At 42.3% G+C, this 23,138-nt stretch overlaps 2 protein-coding genes across 2 annotated transcripts in view; both read right to left on the bottom strand.

Moving 5' to 3' along the window:
- Positions 1 to 1,375: 1,375 nt before the first annotated feature.
- NOXRED1 (NADP dependent oxidoreductase domain containing 1) lies at positions 1,376 to 21,846 on the bottom strand. Its single transcript, XM_013058119.2, has 6 exons — positions 20,919 to 21,846; positions 19,026 to 19,222; positions 17,102 to 17,282; positions 16,365 to 16,516; positions 15,304 to 15,526; positions 1,376 to 1,972 (listed from the first exon to the last, which is right to left on the bottom strand). Exons 1-6 carry the CDS (start codon positions 21,071 to 21,073, stop codon positions 1,795 to 1,797), a joined length of 1,086 nt encoding a protein of 361 aa, XP_012913573.1. The 5' UTR covers positions 21,074 to 21,846; the 3' UTR covers positions 1,376 to 1,794.
- The window catches only part of VIPAS39 (VPS33B interacting protein, apical-basolateral polarity regulator, spe-39 homolog), a 33,298-nt gene continuing 29,300 nt past the window's right edge, over positions 19,141 to 23,138 (bottom strand). The window contains exon 21 of the transcript XR_006604292.1: positions 19,141 to 19,222. The gene's annotated coding sequence lies outside the window, so the exon portion shown is untranslated. The remainder of the gene's footprint in view (positions 19,223 to 23,138) is intronic.

The raw sequence follows: 23,138 nt of genomic DNA, 5'->3' as shown, positions 1-23,138 counted from the left end.
CGATGTGGCTTACAGAAGTACCACTGACTACGGAATAGGGACTGGGGTTTATTTACAAGACTCTTCTATGTTGTACCTTCCAGACCTTTATAAAATGAAATTCAGGGGGTGCCTGGCCGGCTCAGTTGGTAGAGAATGCACTCTTGATCTTGGGGTTGTGGGTTTGAACCCCACATTGGGGGTAGGGTTTATGAGGGAAGGCGGGGAGGAAAGGAGGGAGGGAGGAAGGAAAGGACAAGGAAGGGAAGGGAGGGGGAGGGACAGGGGAGGGAGGGGGAGGGGGAGGGAGAGGGAAGAGAAGGGGGGAAAGGGATAGGGAAGGGAAGGGAAAGAAAAGGAAGGGACAGGGAAATGAGAAGGAAGGAAGGAAGAGTGAACGAATGAATGAATGAATGAATTCAGGCTAGAGTCTACCCATGACTCAACCTGCTCAAAAGAAATGGCCAAATACTTCTTGCTTGAATGACACCAGGTCCTCTCCAGTTGTGTAAACTTAACTGCTCTTCCTCTTCCCAGCCTCACTGCTTAACTCTTAAGAGCCACTAAAGGACTACCACAATCCAGAAGGGCAAGGATGTACTCTGTCCAGTTCCCTACACCTGAATGAATAGTCCAAAGAATCCCAATTCTTTTTTTTTTTTTTCTCCTAAGACAAGGAGCAGTACCTCAAATTACCATTCATACCAAGCGTTACTATCTGATGATGAACCTACTTTTTCCCCAAATGGGACCAATGAAATTTTGTCTCAGACCATTCTACACTATACCATTGAGATTGCCTGGCTTACAGTTATGCAGAAAGGAAAAACGTAAATGATTAACCTAACACCGTGGTGGTTTACATGTACAGTGAATGATTTTGTTCAAGAGCACTTCCGCATTTAGCAAACAGTGGTTCTGGTCAATGGCAGAGCAGAGTCAGCGTCGTTGTCCTTGCTCTCATAGTCACTTCACTTCTGTTGTCCTCTACTCTCTATCACTGACAAAATATTTGCAAAACATAAAGGGAATCACTTTGCACTATAAGAATAAGATCTATATTTTGCAAAATTATTTTTAGCCATTTAATACAAATGCCACCTGTTTATAAAAATGGTTTTGTGGTTTAAAGTGGTTTAAATCAGTCAGTGAGGGGCAGCTAGGGTACCACTGGGAAATATTTCTATGTAAATTGCCTAAAGAGATCTCAGAGGAAAGGGTCCTGACTCCAAGTGTCCAAAAATTTGAGATGAGCTATTTTTTTCTCTGTCAAGCAGTACTTTCTTATCTATTTAAAAATAAAAAGAAAATGGTTTAAATGGGAACAGTTTTAAATAAGATAGTTCCAGGGAAGTTATATATAGCTGAAATAAGCATGAAATGAGTCATAATTCAATTAAGATCATTTACCACATTTTACTTCTTTATTCCAAAGTGGTAGGAAAATCAAGACGTATCATTTGTCAGCTACACACTGCTATAGGAAAACAAGCCACAGTATATATTGTCTAATTATGACTTAACTTCTTGAATTTAGCTTTTAGAAGAAAGATAATTTATATTCCTGGGGAAGCAACTTAAGTGTGTCAGGTTATGGTTTCATTTGGTTGCTTCCAAAAGCCAGACATACCCAAATATACTGATATAAAAGACCTCATTTTATTCTGTATGTTAAAGATTAATTAGTACCATTTTCTAATTCCTCAGTGCCCAAATATGTGGCAAACACAGTACACTCACATGACTCCCAGTGACAATTGTGATAATCAGGGTGCAAGCATTGTGGAGGGAAAAAAATTCCCGAGGTCTCTTCTCTTACTGAGAGGCAGAGCCCGTGGAAACCGCTGGCTGCTGTTCTTTGGTTAGGGAGATGCCAAATGAATCACAGTATCGATAGGTAAGGTGGTCCTGGAGAGCAGGACTGACTGAGAGATGCTGACTAAAGGGAGTTTCCTTGAGTTGCACCGCAGTCAGATCAAACCAGGGGAAAGGCCTGGGGTGAAAAAAAAAATACTGTTACTTTCTTATGTCTGTTTAATACATCTGATTTGGCTGTTAAACATTTCCTTTAAAGTTTTCCAACATTTGGAAATAAGGTTCTTTATTTTCTACATCAAACTAATTAAAATTCATAAACATTCAGCTACAGCTTTTCACTATGTGGAGTTAATTGTACTTGTGATGCATTTTGCATGTTTAAGTACATTTTTCTAAGTGCATTTGGGAGGAAATTCATAATTAAAGAATGATTATAACAATGACATTGACATCCTTTTCAGTATTTGTCCCTTAAATTTAGAAATAGAATACATCAGGGGCACCTAGATGACTCAGTGGGTTAAGCATTGGATTCTTGATTTTGGCTCAACTCGTGATCCCAGGGTCATGAGATCAAGCCCCATGTCAGGCACTGTGCTGGATGTGGAGCCTGCTTAAGATTCTTCTCTCTCTCCCTTTCCCTCTCCCCTCTGCTTGCATGCACATCCTCTCTAAAAAAAAAAAAAGAAGAAGAAGAAAGAAAGAAAAGAAAAGAAAAAGACATAGATGCATAAGAGTATCATGGGCATTAGGAATACAAAAGATCTGGAGGCCTGAGTGGTGCAGTCAGTTAAGTGTCTGACTCTTGGTTTCTGCTCAGGTTTTGATCTCAGGGTCATGAGCTCGAGCACTACATAGGACTTGATGCCCAATGCAGAGTCTGATTAGGGTTCTTTCCCTCTCCCTTTGCCCCTCCCCCAGTGTTTGCACTGTCTCTCTCTCTTTTTAAAATAAATAAATAAATCTTTTAAAAAATATAAAATATCTCATTTCTTTTAAGATATCTTCTTCAACTTTATAGGAAAAGAAGTAGAAATAAATATACAAATGAGAATAGAGCAACTTTATAATTCAAGTTAAAAAGTATCAAGACATAGGGTTGTTACAGTGTTAAAAAGATCAGAGTAAAAGCAAGGATATCTGTTCTCACCCCCCCTTATTTAACATATACTGGAAGTTGTAGACAATGGAATAAAGCAGAAAAAGGGAAAAATAGCATACAGATTGGGGGAAAAAACAGATCTGTCTCTATTTATAGATGACGTGATTATGTGGAAAATCCCAAGGAATCTACAAAAAGAATTTCCCAGAACTAATGAGTTCAGCAAAATCACAGGAAACAAACAATACAAAACCCAATTGTATTTATATGTGTGTGTGTGTGTGTGTGTGTGTGTGTGTATATACACACACAATGAACAACTTGGGCACTATAATAAAAAATGCAGTTCCATTCACACATACACAAAAGGAATACTTGGATGTAAATCTAACAAAACATGTATAAGACTTGCATACTAGAGCACCTGGGTGGCACAGTTGGTTAAGTGGTGAACTCTGGGTTTTGACTCAGGTCATGATCTCAGGGTCATGAGATTGAGACTGACATCTGGCTCTGTGCTCAGGACAGAGTCTGCCTGAGATTCTCTCTCCCTCCCCCTTGCCCCTCCTGCTCATGTTTGTGCTCTCTCTCCCAAATAAATAAAACTTTACAAAAAAAAAAAAAAGACTTGTATACTGAAAATTACAAAATGTTGATGAAATTAAGGAGGTCTAAATAAATGGAGAAACATACTGTGTTCATGGGTGGGAAAACTCAACATAATACAGATGTCACTTGTCCACAAATTAATCTACAAATGTAATGGTAAAATAAAAATGGCAACACCAAATCCTGGTGAGAATGTAGAGAAACTGGATCATACATTGCTAGTAATAATGTAAAACGGTTACACTCTGTAACCACTCTGAAAAACAGTTTGGCTGTGTCTTAAAAACAAAACAACAAAAAGCATACAACTACCAAATGGCCTAGGAATTGTAATCATGAGCATCCGTCCCAGAGAAATGAAAAATGATGGTTACAAAAAATCTGTACACGAATGTTCATAGCAACGTTATTCCTAATAGCCAAAAACTGAAAGAGAAAAAACAAAAACAAAACAGCCAAAACCTGGGAACTGCTCTGGAGTCCTTCAACAGATGAATGATTAAAGTATGGTACATCCATGCTACAAATACTCCTTAGCAATAAGAAGGAATGAACAATTAATACACACAGCAACTTGGGTGAATGTCTGGAGAATTTGCTGAATGAAAAAGGTCAGTCCCAAAGGGTACATACTCCATGATTCCATTTATGTAACATTCTGGAAATCACAAAATATGGAAATGAAAAACAAATTAACAATTGCCAAGTTGATGAGGAGATGGCCAAGATGAAGGGTCACTCAGTGACAGATCAGTTCTAGGTCCTGGCTATATCGGTGGCATTATCCTGCTTGTAGTAGTCTATCATAGCTTTATCATATCCATGTAGAGATATTTGTACTAAAATGTGTACCATTGGGGGTAAGTAGATAATTGGGTATGTGGAATTGCCTTGTATTATTTTTAAAAACTGCATGTGAAGGATTTCACTCATATGTGGAACTTAAGAAACAAAACGAACATAGGGGAAGCAAAAATAAGATGACAGTTGAGAGGGAGGCAAACCATAAAAGACATTGAACTCTGGGAAACAAACAGGGTTGCTGGAGGGCAGGTGGGTCAGTAGTAATAATGTAAAACGGTTAATCGGCTGATTAACCGATAAGGGATAATCGGCTGATGGACATTAAGGAGGGCGCCTGATGTGATGAGCACGGGGTGTTACATGCAACTGATGAATCACTAAATTCTACCCCTGAAACGACTTTAAAAAAAAAAAACTGCACATGAGCCTACAATTATCTCAAAAGTTTTTTGAGGGGTGCCTGGGTGGTTCAGTCAATTGAGCAGCAGACTCGTGCTTTCCACTCTGGTTATGATCTCTGGGTCCTAGGATCGAGCCCCAAGTCACGCTCGGGGTTTAGGGCAGGGTCTGCATGAGGATTCTCTCTCACCTTTTCCCTCTGCCCTTCCCCCTGCTCTCTCTCTAAAATAAATCTTTTACCTATTTATTTTTTTTTAAAGATTTTATTTATTTATTTGACAGAGAGAGATCATAAGTAGGCAGAGAGGCAGGCAGAGAGAGAGGAGGAAGCAGGCTCCCCACGGAATAGAGAGCCCGAGGTGGGGCCCGATCCCAGGCCCCTGGGATCATGACCTAAGCAGAAAGCAGTGGCCCCAACCCACTGAGCCACCCAGGTGCCCCAATCTATTTGTGTTTTAACGATTATTCATTTAGGGGTGCCTGGGTGGTTCAGTGGGTTAAGTGGCTGCCTTCAGCTCAGGTCGTGATCACAGGGTCCTGGGATGGAGCCCCACATTGGGCTCCCTGCTTCTCCCTCTGCTCCCTCCCTGCCCCACCTCATGCTCTCTCTCTCTCTCACACGAAAGTAAATGGATACAATCTTAAAAAAAAAAAAAAGCTAATGGGGCGCCTGGGTGACCTAGTAGTTAAGCCTCTGCCTTTGGCTCAGGTCATGATCCCAGGGTCCTGGGATTGAGCTCTGAATCAAGATCCCTGCTCAGTGGGAAGCCTGCATCTCCCTCCCCCACTCCCGCTTCCTGTGCTCCCTCTCTTTGCTGTGTCTCTGTTAAATAAATAAATAAAATCTTAAAAGAAAAAAAAAGTAAAACAAGAGTTTTAAAAAATTTAAACAAGTGTTGAGAAAAAAAGTACGATTCACCAAGAGGACATAAAAGTTATGAGCATTTTTTCGTCAGATGATATGGCTTCAAACTTTACAAAGATTATTAGAAATATAAAGAGAATGTGAGACACTACAATTAAAGTGGAAAAACTAATATGTCATGCTTCTCATTCTAACAAATCATCTGATGAAAAAGAATACAAAATAGCACTTTTCCAACTTGAATACAGTTATCACTTGGGACTTTGTAAAAATGCAGATTCTGATTTCATATAACTGGGGTGGGGCCCCGGATTCTGTGTTTCTAAACAAATTCCCAGATGATGACACGGATCCCAGCTAGTCTGAGGAGCAAGGACATAATGGATTTGAATAACACAGGAACTTTGTGCCCAACAAGGTCATGGTTATTTTAAAGACCAAAATAGCACATAGCTGAAGAGGCTAGATGAACATTCTTAGCTCTTACTATTTTTATAATAATAATGTGATTGAAATTAAATGAACCGTAAATATTCAAGAAGCTAAGAAAAAGAGCCACAAAATAACACAAAAGAAAAGAGGAACAAATTATTAAAGATAAAAGTAGAAATACTTGAATTAAAAAGTTGGCCAGTAGAATAAATAAAACTATAAACTGATTATTTTAAAAAATCAATAAAAGAGACAAGCTGCTAGCAAATTTAACCAAGAAAAAAATGTTAAACTCATATGTGATCTTAGAAATACAAAATGAGATATAATCTGATGAGATTTTAAAAATACAAGTACAGTCATGGGCCATCAAATTTGAAATCCATATAAAAATGAAATATTTCTGCTAGAAAAATACCATGACCAAAGTTGACTCAAGAAATTGTAAACCCGAACAGATCATAAACTGGAAAAACTGAAAAGACAGTCAAATAGCAACTTCCCCTGCAAGATATTTGGACCACAGAGACCTATAGTAAAGTTCTGTCAAATCTTCAAGAAATCTATAATTTCTCTGTTCTGTTCCGGAACTAAAAGCTTCCTAATTCTATAGGGTTAATACAATGTTGATACCAAATTCGAAAACGACAGACCAATTTTATTTTTTTGAGTATGATTTAAATGTCTTAAATAAAATACAAGCAAAACAGATTTGGGGGGCGCCTGGGTGGCTCAGTGGGTTAAGCCGCTGCCTTCGGCTCAGGTCATGATCTCAGGGTCCTGGGATTGAGTCCCGCATCAGCCTCTCTGCTCAGCTTCTCTCTCTCTCTCTCTCTCTGCCTGCCTCTCCATCTACTTGTGATCTCTATCAAATAAATAAAATCTTTAAAAAAAAAAAACAGATTTGGAAGTGTATCACTAAGTAAAGTTTAAGAATGCAATGAAAGCTTAATATTAGGAAATCTATTTATGTTGTTTTTATATTAATTAAAGGAAGGGAGAGATATGAAACTCAGTCTACACATATATTTTGGTTAATGTGACTTTTCATTTTTAAAGATTGTATTTATTTATTTGAGAGAGAGAGAGAGAGCATGCACGCACAGCAGAGGGGTTGGCTGGAGAGACAGAGGGAGAGTCAGACTCCCTGCTGAGCAGAAAGCCCAATGCCGGGCTAGATCTGAGGACCTAGATCTGAGGACCCTGAGACCATGACCTGAGTCAAAAGCAGACGCTTAACCATCTAAGCCATCCAGATAGCCGGTTCATGTGACTTTTAAGTCTTTTTTTTTAAACCTTTGATTTCCCCTTCCTCTTTTTTTTCTCTTGCAGTTTATTTGTTGAAGAAATTCAGTTGTTTAGCCTCTAAAGTTTCCCATATTCTGGGTTTTGCTGATTATATCTCATGGTCATTTAACACTCTCCTGCCTCTTGAATTTATATCTACAGACCTGATCAAATTCAGGTTTGAATTTTTTTTTTTTAAGATTTGTATTTATTTATTTGATAGAGAGAGATCACAAGTAGGCAGAGAGGCGGGCAGAGAGAGGGAAGCAGGCTCCCCACCGAGCAGAGAGCCCAATGTGGGGCTCAATCCCAGGACCCCGAGATCATGACCCGAGCCGAAAGCAGAGGCTTAAACCACTGAGCCACCCAGGCGCCCCAGGTTTGACTTTCTTTTTAATAAGAATATTTCATCTGGGGGGTGCCTGGGTGGCTCAGTGGGTTAAGGCCTCTGCTTTCGGTTCAGGTCATGATCCCAGGGTCATGGGATGGAGCCCCACATCGGGCTCTCTGCTCAGCAGGGAGCCTGTTCCCCTTCCTCTCTCTCTGCCTACTTGTGATCTCTCTATCAAATAAATAAATAAATAAATAAACTTTAAAAAAAGGGACGCCTGGGTGGCTCAGTTGGTTAAGCAGCTGCCTTCGGCTCAGGTCATGATCCCAGTGTCCTGGGATCGAGTCCCGCATCGGGCTCCTTGCTCCGTGGGGAGCCTGCTTCTCCCTCTGACTCTGCCTTCCACTCTATCTGCCTGTGCTCACTCTCGCTCACTCTCTCTCTGACAAATAAATTATTTAAAAAAAAAAAAAATCTTAAAAAAAAAAAAGACATCTCTTCTGTGTCTATTTTTTCAAATTCGTGTCTATTTTTATCTAGTAACACATTGTCTCTCCTTCTGCAGTGTTAACACTGATTAACAGACTCAGGCTGATCTACTCATTATGAAGTTCCCCCATCAACTTTTCACCTAATGTTGCCCAGATTATTTCATTAGAGGTTGCAAAAGGATGATCTTCTATCACTTCTCCTTCATTTTCAACTTGATAAATAGTGCCAGAAGCCAAGAGCAAACATCCTACGCAGTGATTTAACATTAGAAACAGCCCATTCTCAGTTCATTTATCACAGCATATATTAATAGTAGTTACAGTGGAGGGTGGGATCTGAGGGTAGTACTTTCTTTCACTTTCTGTTTGGTACATTTTAGTTAATACCTTGTTTACTATAAGCACTTGTTAATTTTCTAAATTTTCAGGTTATTTTTTAAAAACTCCCATGAAGGGGGCAGCAGGGTGACTCAGTCAGTTAAGTGTCTGACTTCAGCTCAAGTCATGATCTTGGGGTCCTGGGATCCAGCCCGGAGTCAGGCTCCATGCTTAGTGGGGAGTTCCCTTGTCCCTCTCCCTCTGGCCCTCCCCTGCTCATGCTGTTTCTCTCTCAAATAAATAAATAAATTTTTTTAAAAAAAATTCATATGAAGAGGGGTGCCTGGGAGGTTCAGTGGAGTTAAGCCTCTGCCTTCGGCTCCGATCATGATCTCAGGGGCCCGGGATCAAGCCCGGAATCAGGTTCTCTGCTCAGCAGAGAGCCTGCTTCCTGCCCCCCACTGCCTGCCTCCCTGCCTACTTGTGCTCTCTCTATCTCCCTGTCAAATAAATAAATAAAATCTTTTTTAAAAATTCACATGAAGAATAATTGTGTAAGAAGGATTAAGATTCTGGAAAATAAGATTAAAGAGGACTTGGTCTACAGATACCAAAATATAGAGAGATATTACAGTAATTAATCATAGCGTGGGAATAGAAAAATAGGTCCACAGTTCAGAATACAGTCCAAAAATATACCCATGAATATCTTGCAGTTTAGCAAATGATAAAAATCTCATCTCAAATTGGTAGGAAAAGAAATGGCTACTCTATAAATAATGTTAGGGCAACTGGGTTTCCAAAATGAATAGAAGATATTGAAAATCCCAAACTGATTAAAGGTTTAAATATTTTTTTAAAAATTACTAGAAGAAAATATAGAATATCTTAGGATGAAGAGGTTCTTAATTAGTATGACTTGAAACCCTAAAGTCATGAAGTAATTTAACAATTTTGACTACAAAAATTAGAATCCCTAAACAGCAAAATTTACCAAAAAGTAAGAGAAATACGAAAATTATTTCCAATATACATAACATATTCCCACTAAAAACCTTTTATAAAACAATAAATAAAAGCAAATAATCCAAAGGAAAAATAAGCAAAGAATATAAAATGAGAATAAGATGAACACAAGAGCTGCAAGTTGGAAGGTGGAAAAAATATAGACAAATGATAACACTGAGCTGAATCTGAAGTCAGCAACAGGGAAAACCAAGACTCAGTCCATTTACATCACAGAACCTATGGAAGACTCAAGAAGTACATCAGGAAGTGGGAGCGAGATGGGACTAAAAATAGGATGACGGGTTGAAAATCTTAAAAAGGAGGGACTCCTGGGTGGCTCAGTCACTGGGCATCTACCTTCAGCTCAGGTCATGATCCGGGGTCCTGAGATCGAGCCCACATTGGGCTCCCTGTTTGAGGGGAAGGCTGCTTCTCCCTCTCCCACTCCCCCTGCCCGTGTTCCTGCTCTCACTGTCTCTCTATGTCAAATAAATAAATAAAATTTTAAAAAAAATTCTTAAAATGGAGAGATGCCCTCCCAGCCCCCTACCCAATGCTGTACAGTCAGGAGACTGACCCTCCTCCTCCCCAACAGAAAATTTATTCTCCTGAAGGGTTAACTAGAGGGTACCTGGACAGGGGGACAGTAGGCACTATTGAAGGAAAGGATTTGCTAAATATAGGGGGAAAACGTTTTAAAAAATCTAGTGATAGAACCACCCTCTTCTTTTTAATTTTTAATATATTAATTAATAATTTTTATTAACATATATTTGTTATATTATTTGTTTCAGGGGTACGGTTCTGTGACTCATCAGTCTTACACAACTCACAGCACTCACCATACACAGCACATACCCTCCCCAATGTCTATCCCCTAGACACCCAACCCTCTCACCCCCCTCCACTCCAGCAACCTTCAGTTTGTTTCCTGAGATTAAGACCACCCCGCTTCTTCCACACATACACAGCTCTCTTTCCCCAAGTTGGGTCCCAAAGACTTAACAATCTCAATATTCAAGGTTTTCCAAGGAAATATGAGCAGACATATGAAATATGAGCAGACAGAGTTCTCCATAGAAAAAAGCTTTGAGGGACGCCTGGGTGGCTCACTTAGTTAAGCAGCTGCCTTTGGCTCAGGTCATGATCCCAGCGTCCTGGGATCAAGTCCCACATCGGGTTCCTTGCTCAGCAGGGAGCCTGCTTCTCCCTCTGCCTCTGCCTGCCATTCTGTCTGCCTGTGCTCGCTCTCTCCCCCTCTCTCCCTCTGATAAATAAATAAAATCTTTTAAAAAAAAAAAAAAGAAAGAAAGATAAAGAAAAAGAAAAAAGCTTTGAATATGAAAGATAGAGACCAAAACAAATAATCAGAGAACAACCTGAGGGAGACAGATTCCTCACAGAAGAAAAACACCCGCTCTCATTTACATTCTCAAAGGGATAAGAGATGGTATTGCATAGTGAAAACACAACAGGATGCCATATAAAAAAGGGATATCTGGAGACTTCTAAAAAATCTTTGAAAATATTCAAAATAGGGGTCCCTGCTTAATCCTCTGCCTTCTGCTCAGGTCACACTCTCAGGGTCCTGGGACCGAGCCCTGAATCTCTGCTCAGTGGCATTCTGCTCTGCCCTCTTCCCCTGTGGCCTCTCACACTTTTGCTCTCTCTTAAATAAATAAAATATTTTTAAAAAATAAAAAGAAGGGGAGCCTGGATGGCTCATTTCTTGGGCATCTGCCTTCAGCGCAGGTCATGATCTCAGCATCCTGGAAATGAGCCCTGCATGGGGCTCCGGGCTCAGAGAGGTGTCTGCTTCTCCCTCTCCAACTCCCCCTGTTTGTATTCCATCTCTCGCTGTCTCTCTGTCAAATAAAGGGCTTAAAATCTTAAAGAGATTTTTAAAAATAAGAAAATATTCAAAATGGGGGTACTTGGGTGGCTCAGTCAGTTAGGCATCCAACTCTTGGTTTCAGCTTGGGTTATAGACTTGTGGTTGTGGGATCCAGCCCTATGTTGGACTCTCTGCTCAGCGGAGAGTTTGCTTCTTCCTCTCCCTTTGTCCCTCCCCACTGCTTGTGCTCTAATAAATAAATAAAATCTTTTTTTAAAAAGTAGGAAAGATAAAATCAGAGTACCAGTCCAGGGGGTTCAACAATGGACTAATAAAATATTTAGAAAAAGAAGAAAGAAAACAGGAAAGGAGACAATATTATCAGACATGATTGGAGAAAATCGGAGAACACGACACTCAGATTAAGAAGGACTACTGAATGTTCTGTTTCTTTTATGTGTATCGCTTACATGGATATTTCCTTTACAATGGTTCATTAAACTGGATATTTATGTATTTAGGGGATACGTACTTTTTCTGTATAAGAGTTATATCTCACAAAATTTTTTAAATTAAGGGAGGGAAAAAAGGAAAGGTTCACCCTGTGCCCAACACAGTGAGTTTAAATAGATCCACATCAAAAATAAAATAAAATAGACACACATCATGACGCAATATAAAATTTCAGGATACTAAGGTCAAAAGATCCTGTAAATTCTCAGAGACAAAAGAAACAGATTTCAAAGGATGAATTCAAAAGCTAGAATGGCACTGTTCCTCTCAACAGCAACTTGTCTATAAGACAATGAAGCAATGCCTTTAAAATTCTGAGCGAAAATCACTTCTAACCTAGAGTTCAATACCTAGCTATGTTCGCAGTAAAATATTATGTTAATATAAAAACATTTTCAGACATAGTCTCTTTAAGTTACTTCCTATGCATTCTTTTGTAAGGAAGCTACTGGAGGATATGATCCACCACTATGAAAGAAAAAAATCCATGCCAGAGGAGGAGGGATCCAGGAAAAGAGATCCAAGGCAAGAGAGATAAAGGAATCACAGGCTAACGGGGAAGGAAAATCCCCCAACAGAAAGTGCCTCACAGGCAGCTGGTGATTGATTAGAATAATTGAGTTTTACTCGCAAGGTTCTGGCTTGAACAACTTGGCAAGGAGCATGTATTTAGGCAGGAAACACCAGGAGAGCAGGTATGACAGCAGGCATGCTACCGTACTAGTCTAGTTTGAAGGGAGATGGTGGCCACAAACTTTCCTGGGTTTCAAGCTGACATCTAGGATAGAGATACAGAGTTGTGTGCTATCCATGGAAAGATGGCAGCCAAAGTCCCCGAAGTGGTGAGTACCCATGAACGAAGTGCAGGATGGCAAGCAAAGAAGGCCTAGGACAGAGCCCTGGAAACTCCCAGAGACAGGATGAGGCAGAAGAGGTGCTGTTGGCAAAGGAGGGGCTGGAGAGACAGGAGAATGTGAGGTTATCAGGAAAGTCAAGAGAAGAGATTAATTCAAGAAGGTTGGAACATTCAACAGCCAAGGAAGAAAAGGATTAAAAAGCATCCAGTGGGGGCACCTGGGGGAGTGGGGGGGCTCTTTCAGTTGAACATCCAAGTCTTGATTTCAGCTCAATGATCTGATCTCAGGATTCTGAGATTGAGCCCTGCATCAGGCTCTGCACTCAGTGGGGCGTCTGCTTGGGATTTTTCTCCCTGTCTGTCTGCTCCTTCCCTCACTGGTGCGCACGCAAGCGCACTCTCTCTCTCTAAAAATAAATAAAATAAAAGCGCACTCTCTCTCTCTCTAAAAATAAATAAAATAAAAGAAGATCTTAAAATAAATAAAAGTATGCAGTGAATTTAGTGGCATGGAGGTCACTGGTAACAAGGGCAAAAATTCTTCCCTATTAGATTATCAAAGGTTAAACAGATTGGTCAAGTAATCGAGCTATAGAGAAATGGCACACCCACACAGTACTGGTGGGAATGTAAATAGGCACCATATTTTTGATAAGCAATTCGGGAATAACTATCAAACGTAAAATATATTTCACCTCTGACCCAAAAATATTCTTCTAAAATATTCTTTTAGATATTCATCCAACAGAAATACTGGTATAAGTATGCAAAGTAAGTACAAGAATATTTAGTTGCAGGACGCCTGGGTGGCTCAGTCGGTTGAGCATTTGCCTTTGGCTCGGGTTGTGATCCTCGGATCCTGAGATCAAGTCCATTGGGCTCCCTGCTCACCGGGGAGCCTGCTTCTTCCTCTGCCTGCTCTGCCTTTTGCTCCCTCTGCTTCTGCTTTCTCTCTGACAAATAAAATCTTTAAAAAGGCGGGGGGGCAGCACCTGGGTGGCTCAGTGGATTAAGCCTCTGCCTTTGGCTCAGGTCATATTCTCAGGTCCTGGGATTGAGCCCCACATTGGGATCTCTGGGGGGCGCCTGGGTGGCTCAGTGGGTTGAGCCTCTGCTTTTGGCTCAGGTGGTGATCTTGGGATCCTGGGATCGATTCCCGCATCAGGCTCTCTGCTTGGCGGGGAGCCTGCTCCCCCGCCCTCCGCCTGCCTCTCTGCCTACTTGTGATTTCTCTCTGTCAAATAAGTAAATAAAATTAAAAAAAAAAAAAGAAAGAATATTTAGTTGGAGCCCATATTCAGAATTTGGGGCACGGGAAAACTACATTGCCATCAAGAAGAAATAAGACCAGGTGCCTGGGTGGCTCAGTTGGTTAAGCATCTGCCTTCGGCTCTGGTCATGATCCCAGAGTCCTGGGATCGAGTCCTACATCCGGCCCCCTGCTCAGCAGGAAGCCTGCTTCTCCCACTCCCCCTCCTTGTTTTCCCTCTCACTGCTTCTCTATCAAATAAATAAATCAATCTTTAAAAAAAAAAGAAGAAGAGGGGCGCCTCGGTGGCTCAGTGGGTTAAAGCCTCTGCCTTCGTTAGATCTAACGGATTCTAAAATATATATTCTAAAATATATATGACCCTGGGTCATGATCCCAGGGTCCTGGGATTGAGCCCAGCATCGGGTTCTCTGCTCATCAGGGAGCCTGCCCCCCCCCACCTGCCTCTCTGCCTATTTGTGATCTCTGTCAAATAAATGGATAAAATCTTAAAAAAAAAAAAAAGAAGAAGAAGAAGAAGAAGGGGCGCCTGGGTGGCTCAGTGGTTTAAGCCACTGCCTTCAGCTCAGGTCATGATCTCAGGGTCCTGGGACCGAGTCCCGCATCGGGCTCTCTGTTCAGTGGGAAGCCTGCTTCCCTCTCTCTCTCTCTCTCTGCCTGCCTCTCTGTCTACTTGTGATCTCTGTTTGTCAAATAAATAAATAAAATCTTTAAAAAAGAAAGAAAGAAGATGAATAAATCTAATGAAATAATGTACCCAACAGATAACCTATGCAGTTGCTCATAAATGAAGTAGATATGATTGTACTGACATAGAACAGTGTCTATAATATAGCAAGTGAAAATCAGTATACTTAGTCTGCATGTTTCTTAAATGTATATAGATATGCATACATGTTACAATATCATGACAACATAAATATATGTTTGCAAATGTATAGATTAAAAAGACAAAATATAAAAACCATATGAAATGGTGTTTGGAAAGCCAAGGAGAGCTTTCACTTTTCCACTAGAAGGAATTTTTACAAGAATATATTGTTTCGGGGCACCTGGGTGGCTCTGTTGGTTAAGCGTCTGCCTTCAGCTCAATTTATAGTCTCTGGGTCCTGGGATCGAGCCCCGCTCCCTGCTCAGTGGGAAGTCTGCTTCCCCTCTCCCTCTGCCCCTCCCCTCTGCTCGTGCACTCTCTCTCTTCTTTCTCCCTCAAATAAATCAAACCTTTTAAAAAAAAAAAAAACCCCAAGAATGTATTATTTTTATAAAATTTTAAAGATTACATGAGAGAAAAAAGGAAATAAAGATTACATTAGAGGAGAAAAGAGAACAAAGCACCTGCTGCAACGGTGTGGCGGAAATTAGAGTCGCCAGCCGTCTGAGGCCTTACCTCCGCTGAGGCAGGTTCTTGCTGTAGACCTGGCTGACAAGATCACGTAACTCGAGGGTAGGGCAAGACGCTCCATCCTTCCCACAGGCTGCGGAGTGCACAGAGAGGAGCAGTTGGTTCAGCCGCTGCAGCGCTTGTAGGTGAGGCACGTCCCTGGCGGTGCAGACGTTTAGGACCGTGTACAGCACTCCCTCCAGCCACTTGGAATTGAGGGTTATTCCCCCTGCATGTTCATGGGGAGGGAAATACCAGTTAGCATCACCAAAAGGGCTTGCCTAGAATGTAGGACAAACCCAGACAGTGAACAGCCAGCCGCCTTTTCTCCAAGACAGGTTGGTTATATGAACCTGAAGATAAGCAAACACCCCTCTTTGTAAGCCCAGAGCCCTAACTGTGCCCTTTATAACAAATAGCATGTTAACCCTACCGTAGGAGGATGGGGGTGACTAATGTAGGCATTGCTAATGGCAAAAGCATTCTAGAAATCTCTAGAATGATCCTTCCATCAAGAAGAAGAGACTTAAGGGAAAATACGAGATTAGAGCAGGGAAAAGCCGTTAAGGCCCAACATCACATCCTCCTATTTAAACAGGCTCTTACCTCTGGCTGTTTCTGGTTCAGCCTTAACAACGCTCAGACTTCTCTGCTTTCCCTAAAGCAGGCAGGCTTTTCGCCACCAAAACCGTTCCCTTTCAAAACCTAGATAGCTGGGGGCACCAGGGTGGCTCAACTGGTTGAGTGTCTGCCTCTGGCTCAGGTCATGATCCTGGGGTCCTCGGATGGATCCCCGTGTTGGGCCCCCTGCTCAGCGGGGAGCCTGCTTCTCCCTCTGCCCCCCCCCACCCACGCTTATGCCCTCTCTCTTACTCTCTCTCAAATAAGTAAAATTTTTAAAAACAAAACAAAAAAAACCTAAATAGCTGAGAATGCATCCAGCCTGTAGCCCCCTACACACATACCCGAGACACACACAAGCCCACACACGCTGGGATTATAAAGTAGCAGCAGTCTGAGAGGAAAGTAACTTTGAAGAGACTGCCCAAAACGCGGCGAGCCCTTACCAGCCGAGCTGAACGGGCAGGTGGCCTGAAGAATCACGGGATCTTGCAGGGCCGCTGTGATGTCCTTATTGGTCCCCCAGATGCTGACCCATTCTTCAACACACTGATACTGAGGCCGCAAGATACTGGTGTGGTTCAGGAGGAGTTTCAACCTGAAAGGAAAGCCCCCAAGACAGGGAGGGCAGAGCTCGGACTCCCATAAACCACCCCACGATCCCCTGCATTGGATCACATCCAACCCCAATGACTTCCTGCCCTGCACAGCACCCCTTGGAGGCAAACGTGGTGGTGGGGGGGGGGCGCAGATTGGAGGGCGCTGCTTCCTAGTCGGATTGTTCCGCAGCCTACTGGACACTTAGTGTCTCCCACCGGGCGCTAGGCTAGACAGCAGGGGTACAAAAACAATATTTGGCACACGCCGTCAATTACATTTCATGCTGTTGACTGACGGTTTTCCTTCCCATTGATGCAAGGAGGGAACACTAGTCAGCTTCAAGCGGAGGGAAACAATGCACCTGCCCATCAAAGAAAACGTTCCAGCCTCAAGCGGTGGTTATGGAGAAGTGGGGAAGACACAATTAGAAAGACAGGTTGGGTGTTGCAGAAGAAGCTGCTTCCGCCTTATTCTTGTGAATGACCAACTCCAAGCGGGATGTAAGGGGCTGGGGTGCAGGTGGGGGATGGAGCCAGATATGAGGGGATGGGGCAGCTCTGCCAGCGCCGTGCAAACAGGGTACCTGGCTATTGGGATGGCAGCTACAAAGCTGTACACGATGTGGTCTTTCTTGAGGTGGGTTTGAATTTCCAGGCAGATATTAGGCAGCTGAGATGGCAGGCAGCAGAGGAATATCACGTTGGCCCAGTCCACCAGTTGAGGGTTATGGTAAAAACACTGGATTCCCAGGTTCTGGAACTCATCTGGGAGGGATAAAGGAAGAAAGATCACAGTACAAAGGGGTTTGACCTAAACATCAGCTGTGGGGAGAGGATGACGACGACTCTTTCTCGAGTCCTGTCTCCACGTAAATCAAAGAGACCCGTCCTCACGTCTTCTAAAGCATTCGGGCCATGCCCTAACACCATTAGCAAAGCAGCTAGTGTCACTGGAGGTTGTAATTCATCCTTATCTTGCTTTTAGACCAAATGCTAGAATTTTTCAGGTTTGTTTGTTTAGGAAGAAAAATCATCAGGAAGAAGGCTTCTTGCTCTAATTTACAGACAGTTTATCTTGTGCCAGGTGGCATACAACGTACTTTACATACTTATGGAAGGCAATCCTCACAAGGACATTTTGAGACTAGTATTATTCCTATATTACAGATAAGGAAACTGAGATTTTGAGAAATCACGGGGCTCTAGCTGGTGGGAAAAGCGAGGACAGGAGAAGAACACAGGACAGAGGCTGGGAGGAGTCGGAAAGATGCACTGACAGTTTCAGTAAAGTATATTGAGAACAAGATAGTTTGAAATGTTGGGAGAAATGTGATGACTCCTGTATTTGCTTTCAGTCATTGGCAGTTAATCACTGTACTTATCTGAGATGGATTTCAAACATAAAAATGTAAACTCACATAAGGTAGTGTGTGTGTGTGTGTTTGAAGATTTTATTTATTTATTTGACAGACAAGATCACAAACAGGCAGAGAGGCAGGCAGAGAGAGAGGGGGAAGCAGGCTCCCTGCTGAGCAGAGAGCCCAATGCTCTCTAACCCAGGACACCTGGGTTAAGCATCTGCCTTCGGCTCTGGTCATGATCCCCGCACTGGGTTCCCTGCTGAGTGGACAACCTGCCTCTCCCTCTCCCGCACCCACCCCAGCTCGTGCTCTCTTCTTTCTCTCTGTCAAATAAATAAATAAAATCTTTTAAAAAAAGAAAAAAAAAACTGATGCTAAGCATCTTGAATTCTTCCTTATGCAACATGCAGGGATGTTCTAAAACTGTAATTTTATTATTAATAAATATAATGCTTTCCAAAGAATATATGTACCTTATTGAAACACATATACTGGTCCTTTTGATGAAATTTCAGAAATTTGTCTCACATGGTAAATAAGATTTTTTTTTAAGTTTAATAGAGAAAGAATACTTGCAAATTAATAAGAAAAATTCAGGCACTCCAACAGAAAAACTGGACAAAAAGAACTCAAAAAAAAGAAAAAGAAATAGAAATGGAACTATAAAACATATTCAGTTCTTCTAGTGATCAATGAAGAAAATATTAAAACAAAAAATTTTAAAGGCATATTAAAATGATGATTAAGGGGCACCTGGGGCACCTGGATTAAGGGGCATCATATTAAAATGATGATTAAGGGCTCAGTCGGTTGAGCATCTGACTCTTGACTTCGGCTCAGGTCATGATCTCAGGATTATGAGATCGAGCCCTGCTTCAGGCTCCGTGCTCAGCAGGAAGTCTGCCTGAAATTCTCTAACTTGCCCTCTGACCCTACCCCCACTGGCATGCACATGATCTCTCTCTCTAATATATAAATAAATTAATCTTTAAACACACACACACACACACAAACATTTTTCTCACTTTCTTCAGGGCTACTGAGCAGAGAACTCAGCATCTCTGTGCAGGGGTGCCTTTCTCAAGGGACCCTTTCAAAATGGCCTCGTCAACCCCCGAGCCCCTCTCTGCCACACACTGCTCCTCACCAAGGGCCTCTGGCCTCCGAGTAGAGATCCTCAGGTTCTCAGCAGGGATGGGGACAAGCTGAAGCAGTACACGAGCCAGCTGCTTCCCGAGGTGGCCGCCTCCGATGATGCCTACCTTTAGCTCATCATCATTGGGAATGTCAGCAACCACGCCAGTCGAGAGACAGCTGGAAGTTTGCTTCTCGTGGAACGATTCTCTGGAGAATGAACACACAGATACATAAATAAATACACGTGTGCTCTGTAGCTCTTCACTGTGAACCTCAATGCTCTGTGCTCCAATACCCTCGCGTGGCAGCCTGGGGCACATTAAGCGCCCCAGAGACAAGGCATTCCGGTTAGGGGCCACTTCTCCAGCATTGCCAGGGAAGGAAAGGTGCCCTGAGTGAATCTGCCCCAAAGTAAAGCGTACCCCTTCAAGGGACCAAAACTTGTCTAAAACATTTTTTAAAATGAACATATTGTGTTGCGGTTGTTACACGTACCATGCATTTCCCTGCCTGCTTAAACACAAGGTCTGAATACTTAACTGTTTGACTCAGAACTATCCCTGTGAACTGCCGACTGTCTGTGCAGCACCCTGGGACACAGGGGCCAGCTCCAGCCCCGCTTCCTGTGCGGACAGCGGCCAGTTTTCACTGCCACCATGATAAGATTTCCCCTGTCCTACCACATACCGACTCTTTCTGGTTTGCTATTGTAGTTTTGCATACATCTGGGTAACCAGGGAACTTAGCTTTTTTCAAACATCTGATTTATCAGAGTAAGTGGTATTAGGGGGAAACAAACTTGAGAATTGGAGGATCAAAGGTTTGAGGTCACTCTTTTCCAGAGGCTCACTTACTGTGGGTTCTGGATCTACTTCCTTGGCCCAAGGTGAACAAAGTCGGACGTCTGAATCCATAAGGCATTGTTTTCTGTTGTTATATGACAATCTTATACTTGTTTTCTAATTCTATTAGAATTAGTCTTAAGCTCTGGAGTTTCCATATAAACATCACAAGCCACTTTCTATTTAAGGCTTCTCTCTAGGTTGAAAGGAAAGTGTTTTCTCTGTGCCTGATCCTTCCAAATATAAAATGCCTCCCAGAAATGTCACATTCTGGTTTCTCACCACTCATCTGGGATGCAACCAGAAGGTTTATGTCTTCTTATCAACCAATCGGTAGACCATTACGCCCCTTTTTGTCTCTGCTATATCAGTAATATGTTCAATTCAGATCTGGTCCCACCATCCAGGAGTAGATTTAATTTCAGAAAAAAAAAAAATAGTTTGGGGGCAGGGGGCACTACCAATGTTCCAGGAGTAGCTTACACAATCCAAGAGTCTGGGCTTAGATACTTGGTTCTCAGACACTTCCTGTTTAAATGATCAAAGCCACATGGTACAGAGATACCAGAGGGCAGGACTAGACTGAGCTTCTTTGCAAATCAGTATCCCTGGGTTTCATGCAAGTCACCTGACCAAAAGGACCCCCAAAGTTTCAGGTGGCTTTCCTGTTAGGGAGAATTCCACCATTAGCTTAGCCCTTGAAAGTAAGAACCACCCTCATTTTCAGCCAACAGCCACAGGATAGTTAGTCATTGGTAGCAGTGGAAGACAAGCTCGTGGTCCCAGGGGGTCCAGGAAAGGGTGAACAAATGAAATGATCATTTAGCCAATCCACCCACCACACAAAATCATAATCTATGCTTCATTATGTAACCACAGCCAAGGGACTCTGGTATTCATTTCCCAGTGCCTTCGGACTCGTAGTGTTTGACTGTGGATTGGAAAAGGTAGGAGGACACACCCCCTGCCCAAGTTATCCTCCAACATAGAAAGTTTAAGTTGTCTGGATACTCCTCAGCGAGGCTTTTCTCCATCTGCCAGACCTTGGAGACCTAGCTTACCTCAAATTACACAGTAGCTTGCAGAAGAAGGTTGCATGGGCACAGGACTTGATCATCAGCCCTCGAGAACGGCCCTGCAAATACAGCCAGCTGCGATCTTCCTCTTGAATCCCATACTCAAACTGCAGGGACTCAAGGTCCCCTAGCATGTCCATTTCTAAGCCACCATCTCCTGCAGTGACAGATAGCAATCAGTTTGGCTCCCTGTCTTGGAAGTCTATGCAGGAGGGCGTGTGCCCAAGTCACAGGCTCTCATGATGGTGGGCTGACAGCACCTCTCTCCTCCCACGCTCTGTACTTGCACTGTGAGTCCTGGAGGATTCCCATGCACTGACCGCCCACAGGTCTGTTCAGGTTTTTCATGAATACCTGGATTCATGAAAACCCTGAACAAAAGCCCAAAGTAGTGTTCCTCCACATAGCTACACGCACTTTTCTCAACAGACGCATTTACATTAGCAGTAATGCTCGTGTATTGGCATGGATGTTCGTGGGCCAGGACCTTCTCTCTTCCACTCCCTCCAAGGCTTTAGAAATAGGATTGGCCATGTACACCATGCTTCAGAGGAATTCTTTTCACTAAACTCTGTGTTCCGCAAAGGATGGGAAAGAGCCCAAATTCACTAACATGGTGCCCTGCCTAGGGCAAGGACATTTGGATTTTAGAAAAGGAAGCCAGAGATATATAAACCCATTTACATTGATCTCTCACCAACCAAAGTGAGGAGAAGGTGGCACTACTTCTCAGTACTTCTGGTCTTGGAGAGTAAGAACTACATTTCCAAGGAGAATTACCAAGAAAGTTGTCATTATGACTCCTTAGCTTCCAGATTACTTCAGTCTCTGAGACTTAAAGGGGCCAGCCCCACAGAGATGCTTTCAGACCTCCCTCATGAGGACAGGAATTCCTTCCACTAGTTTCTGCCCCCCCCCAAGAATTTATCTATTTATTTGAGGGGGGAGGATCAGAGGGAGAGGGGGAGAATCTCAAGTAGACCCCCCACTGAGTGTGGATCCCTACACAGGGCTTGATCTCACATGACCTGAGCTGAAATCAAGAGTCAGACACTCAACCGACTGAGCCACCCAGGCACCCCTTTCCACTACTTCTAGGAGCACTAGAAATAGGGAAGTATGGGATCCTCCTTTTCCTAACAGAAGGTTCTAGACTTCTAGATTTTTCCTAGACTGTAATATCATAGAAATCTCAGCACTACTCAAGCAGTTATTTTTCAAACTCCTTTTGTATTCAAGATACCAATGAATAAGATGCGTAAGTTCTGGGAATCTAAGGTACACTATAGTGACTACAGTTAATTATACTATATACTTGAAATTGACATACTTGAGATCTTAAATGTACTCACCACATACACGCAAAAGATAACTGTATGAGATGACAGATGTGTTAATTAACTGTGGTAATCATTTCGCAATAGATATCAAATCATCATGTTGTATGCCTTAAATATAATTTTTTAATTTTTAATTTTATACAATTATACTTCAATAAAGCCAGGGAAAGAATCAGTGATATTCAGAACTCTATTTTATTATAGCAATGGCAAAACTGAGATCAGAAATCAAAACTTGATCAAATCCCTAATCCACTTTTTTTTAATCTCTACATTCCATGTGGGGCTTGAATTTACGACCCTGAGATCAAGAGTCAGACCCTCTACTGAGCCAGCTAGGCATCACTCTAAACCAGTTTTTAAATTAAAAAAAAAAATTTTTTTTTTAGGTGAAACTCATGTAACATAGCCATTTAGAAGTGAACAATTCACAATACACTCACACCCACTACTTCTAGCTCCAAAACACTTTTATCTCCCCAATGAAAGGAAACCTTATAACCATTAAGCAGTTACTTCCCACTTGCCGGCCACCCTCCTCAGACCCTGGCACCACAAACCTGCTTTTTGTCTCTGTGGATTTATCTTTTCTAGACATCTCATCTGAAAGGAATCACACAATATGTGACCTTTCATGTCTCTGGCTTCTCTAATCCCTTTCATAGCAGGGCTTTTTAAAAATTTTTTTTATTTATTTAAATTCAAGTTAGTTAACATACAGTACAGAACTGCTTCCAGGAGCCGAATCCAGTGACTCATCACCCACACACGAATGCAGTGCTCATCCCAACAAGGGCCCCCCCAAGTGCCCATCAGCCATTTAGCCCATCCCCCACCTACCTTCACTCCAGCAACCCTGTTTGTT

The sequence above is a fragment of the Mustela putorius genome, unplaced genomic scaffold (assembly GCF_011764305.1).
Source record: "Mustela putorius furo isolate JIRA1106 unplaced genomic scaffold, ASM1176430v1.1 tig00000129_pilon_pilon_pilon, whole genome shotgun sequence".
In the NCBI taxonomy this organism is placed as follows: Eukaryota; Metazoa; Chordata; class Mammalia; order Carnivora; family Mustelidae; genus Mustela; species Mustela putorius.
This window is presented reverse-complemented; position numbering and strand designations above follow the sequence as displayed.

Bases quoted from the DNA above. Each gene is read 5' to 3' on its own strand.
- NOXRED1 (XM_013058119.2), bottom strand. From the start codon at position 21,073: ATGGACATGCTAGGGGACCTTGAGTCCCTGCAGTTTGAGTATGGGATT. The intron at 16,517-17,101 runs GTACCCTGTTTG...CTTTCCTTTCAG, and splicing joins GCTGCCATCCCAATAGCCAG to GTTGAAACTCCTCCTGAACC. The intron at 1,973-15,303 runs GTAAGGCCTCAG...TTTTCACCCCAG, and splicing joins AAGAACCTGCCTCAGCGGAG to GCCTTTCCCCTGGTTTGATC.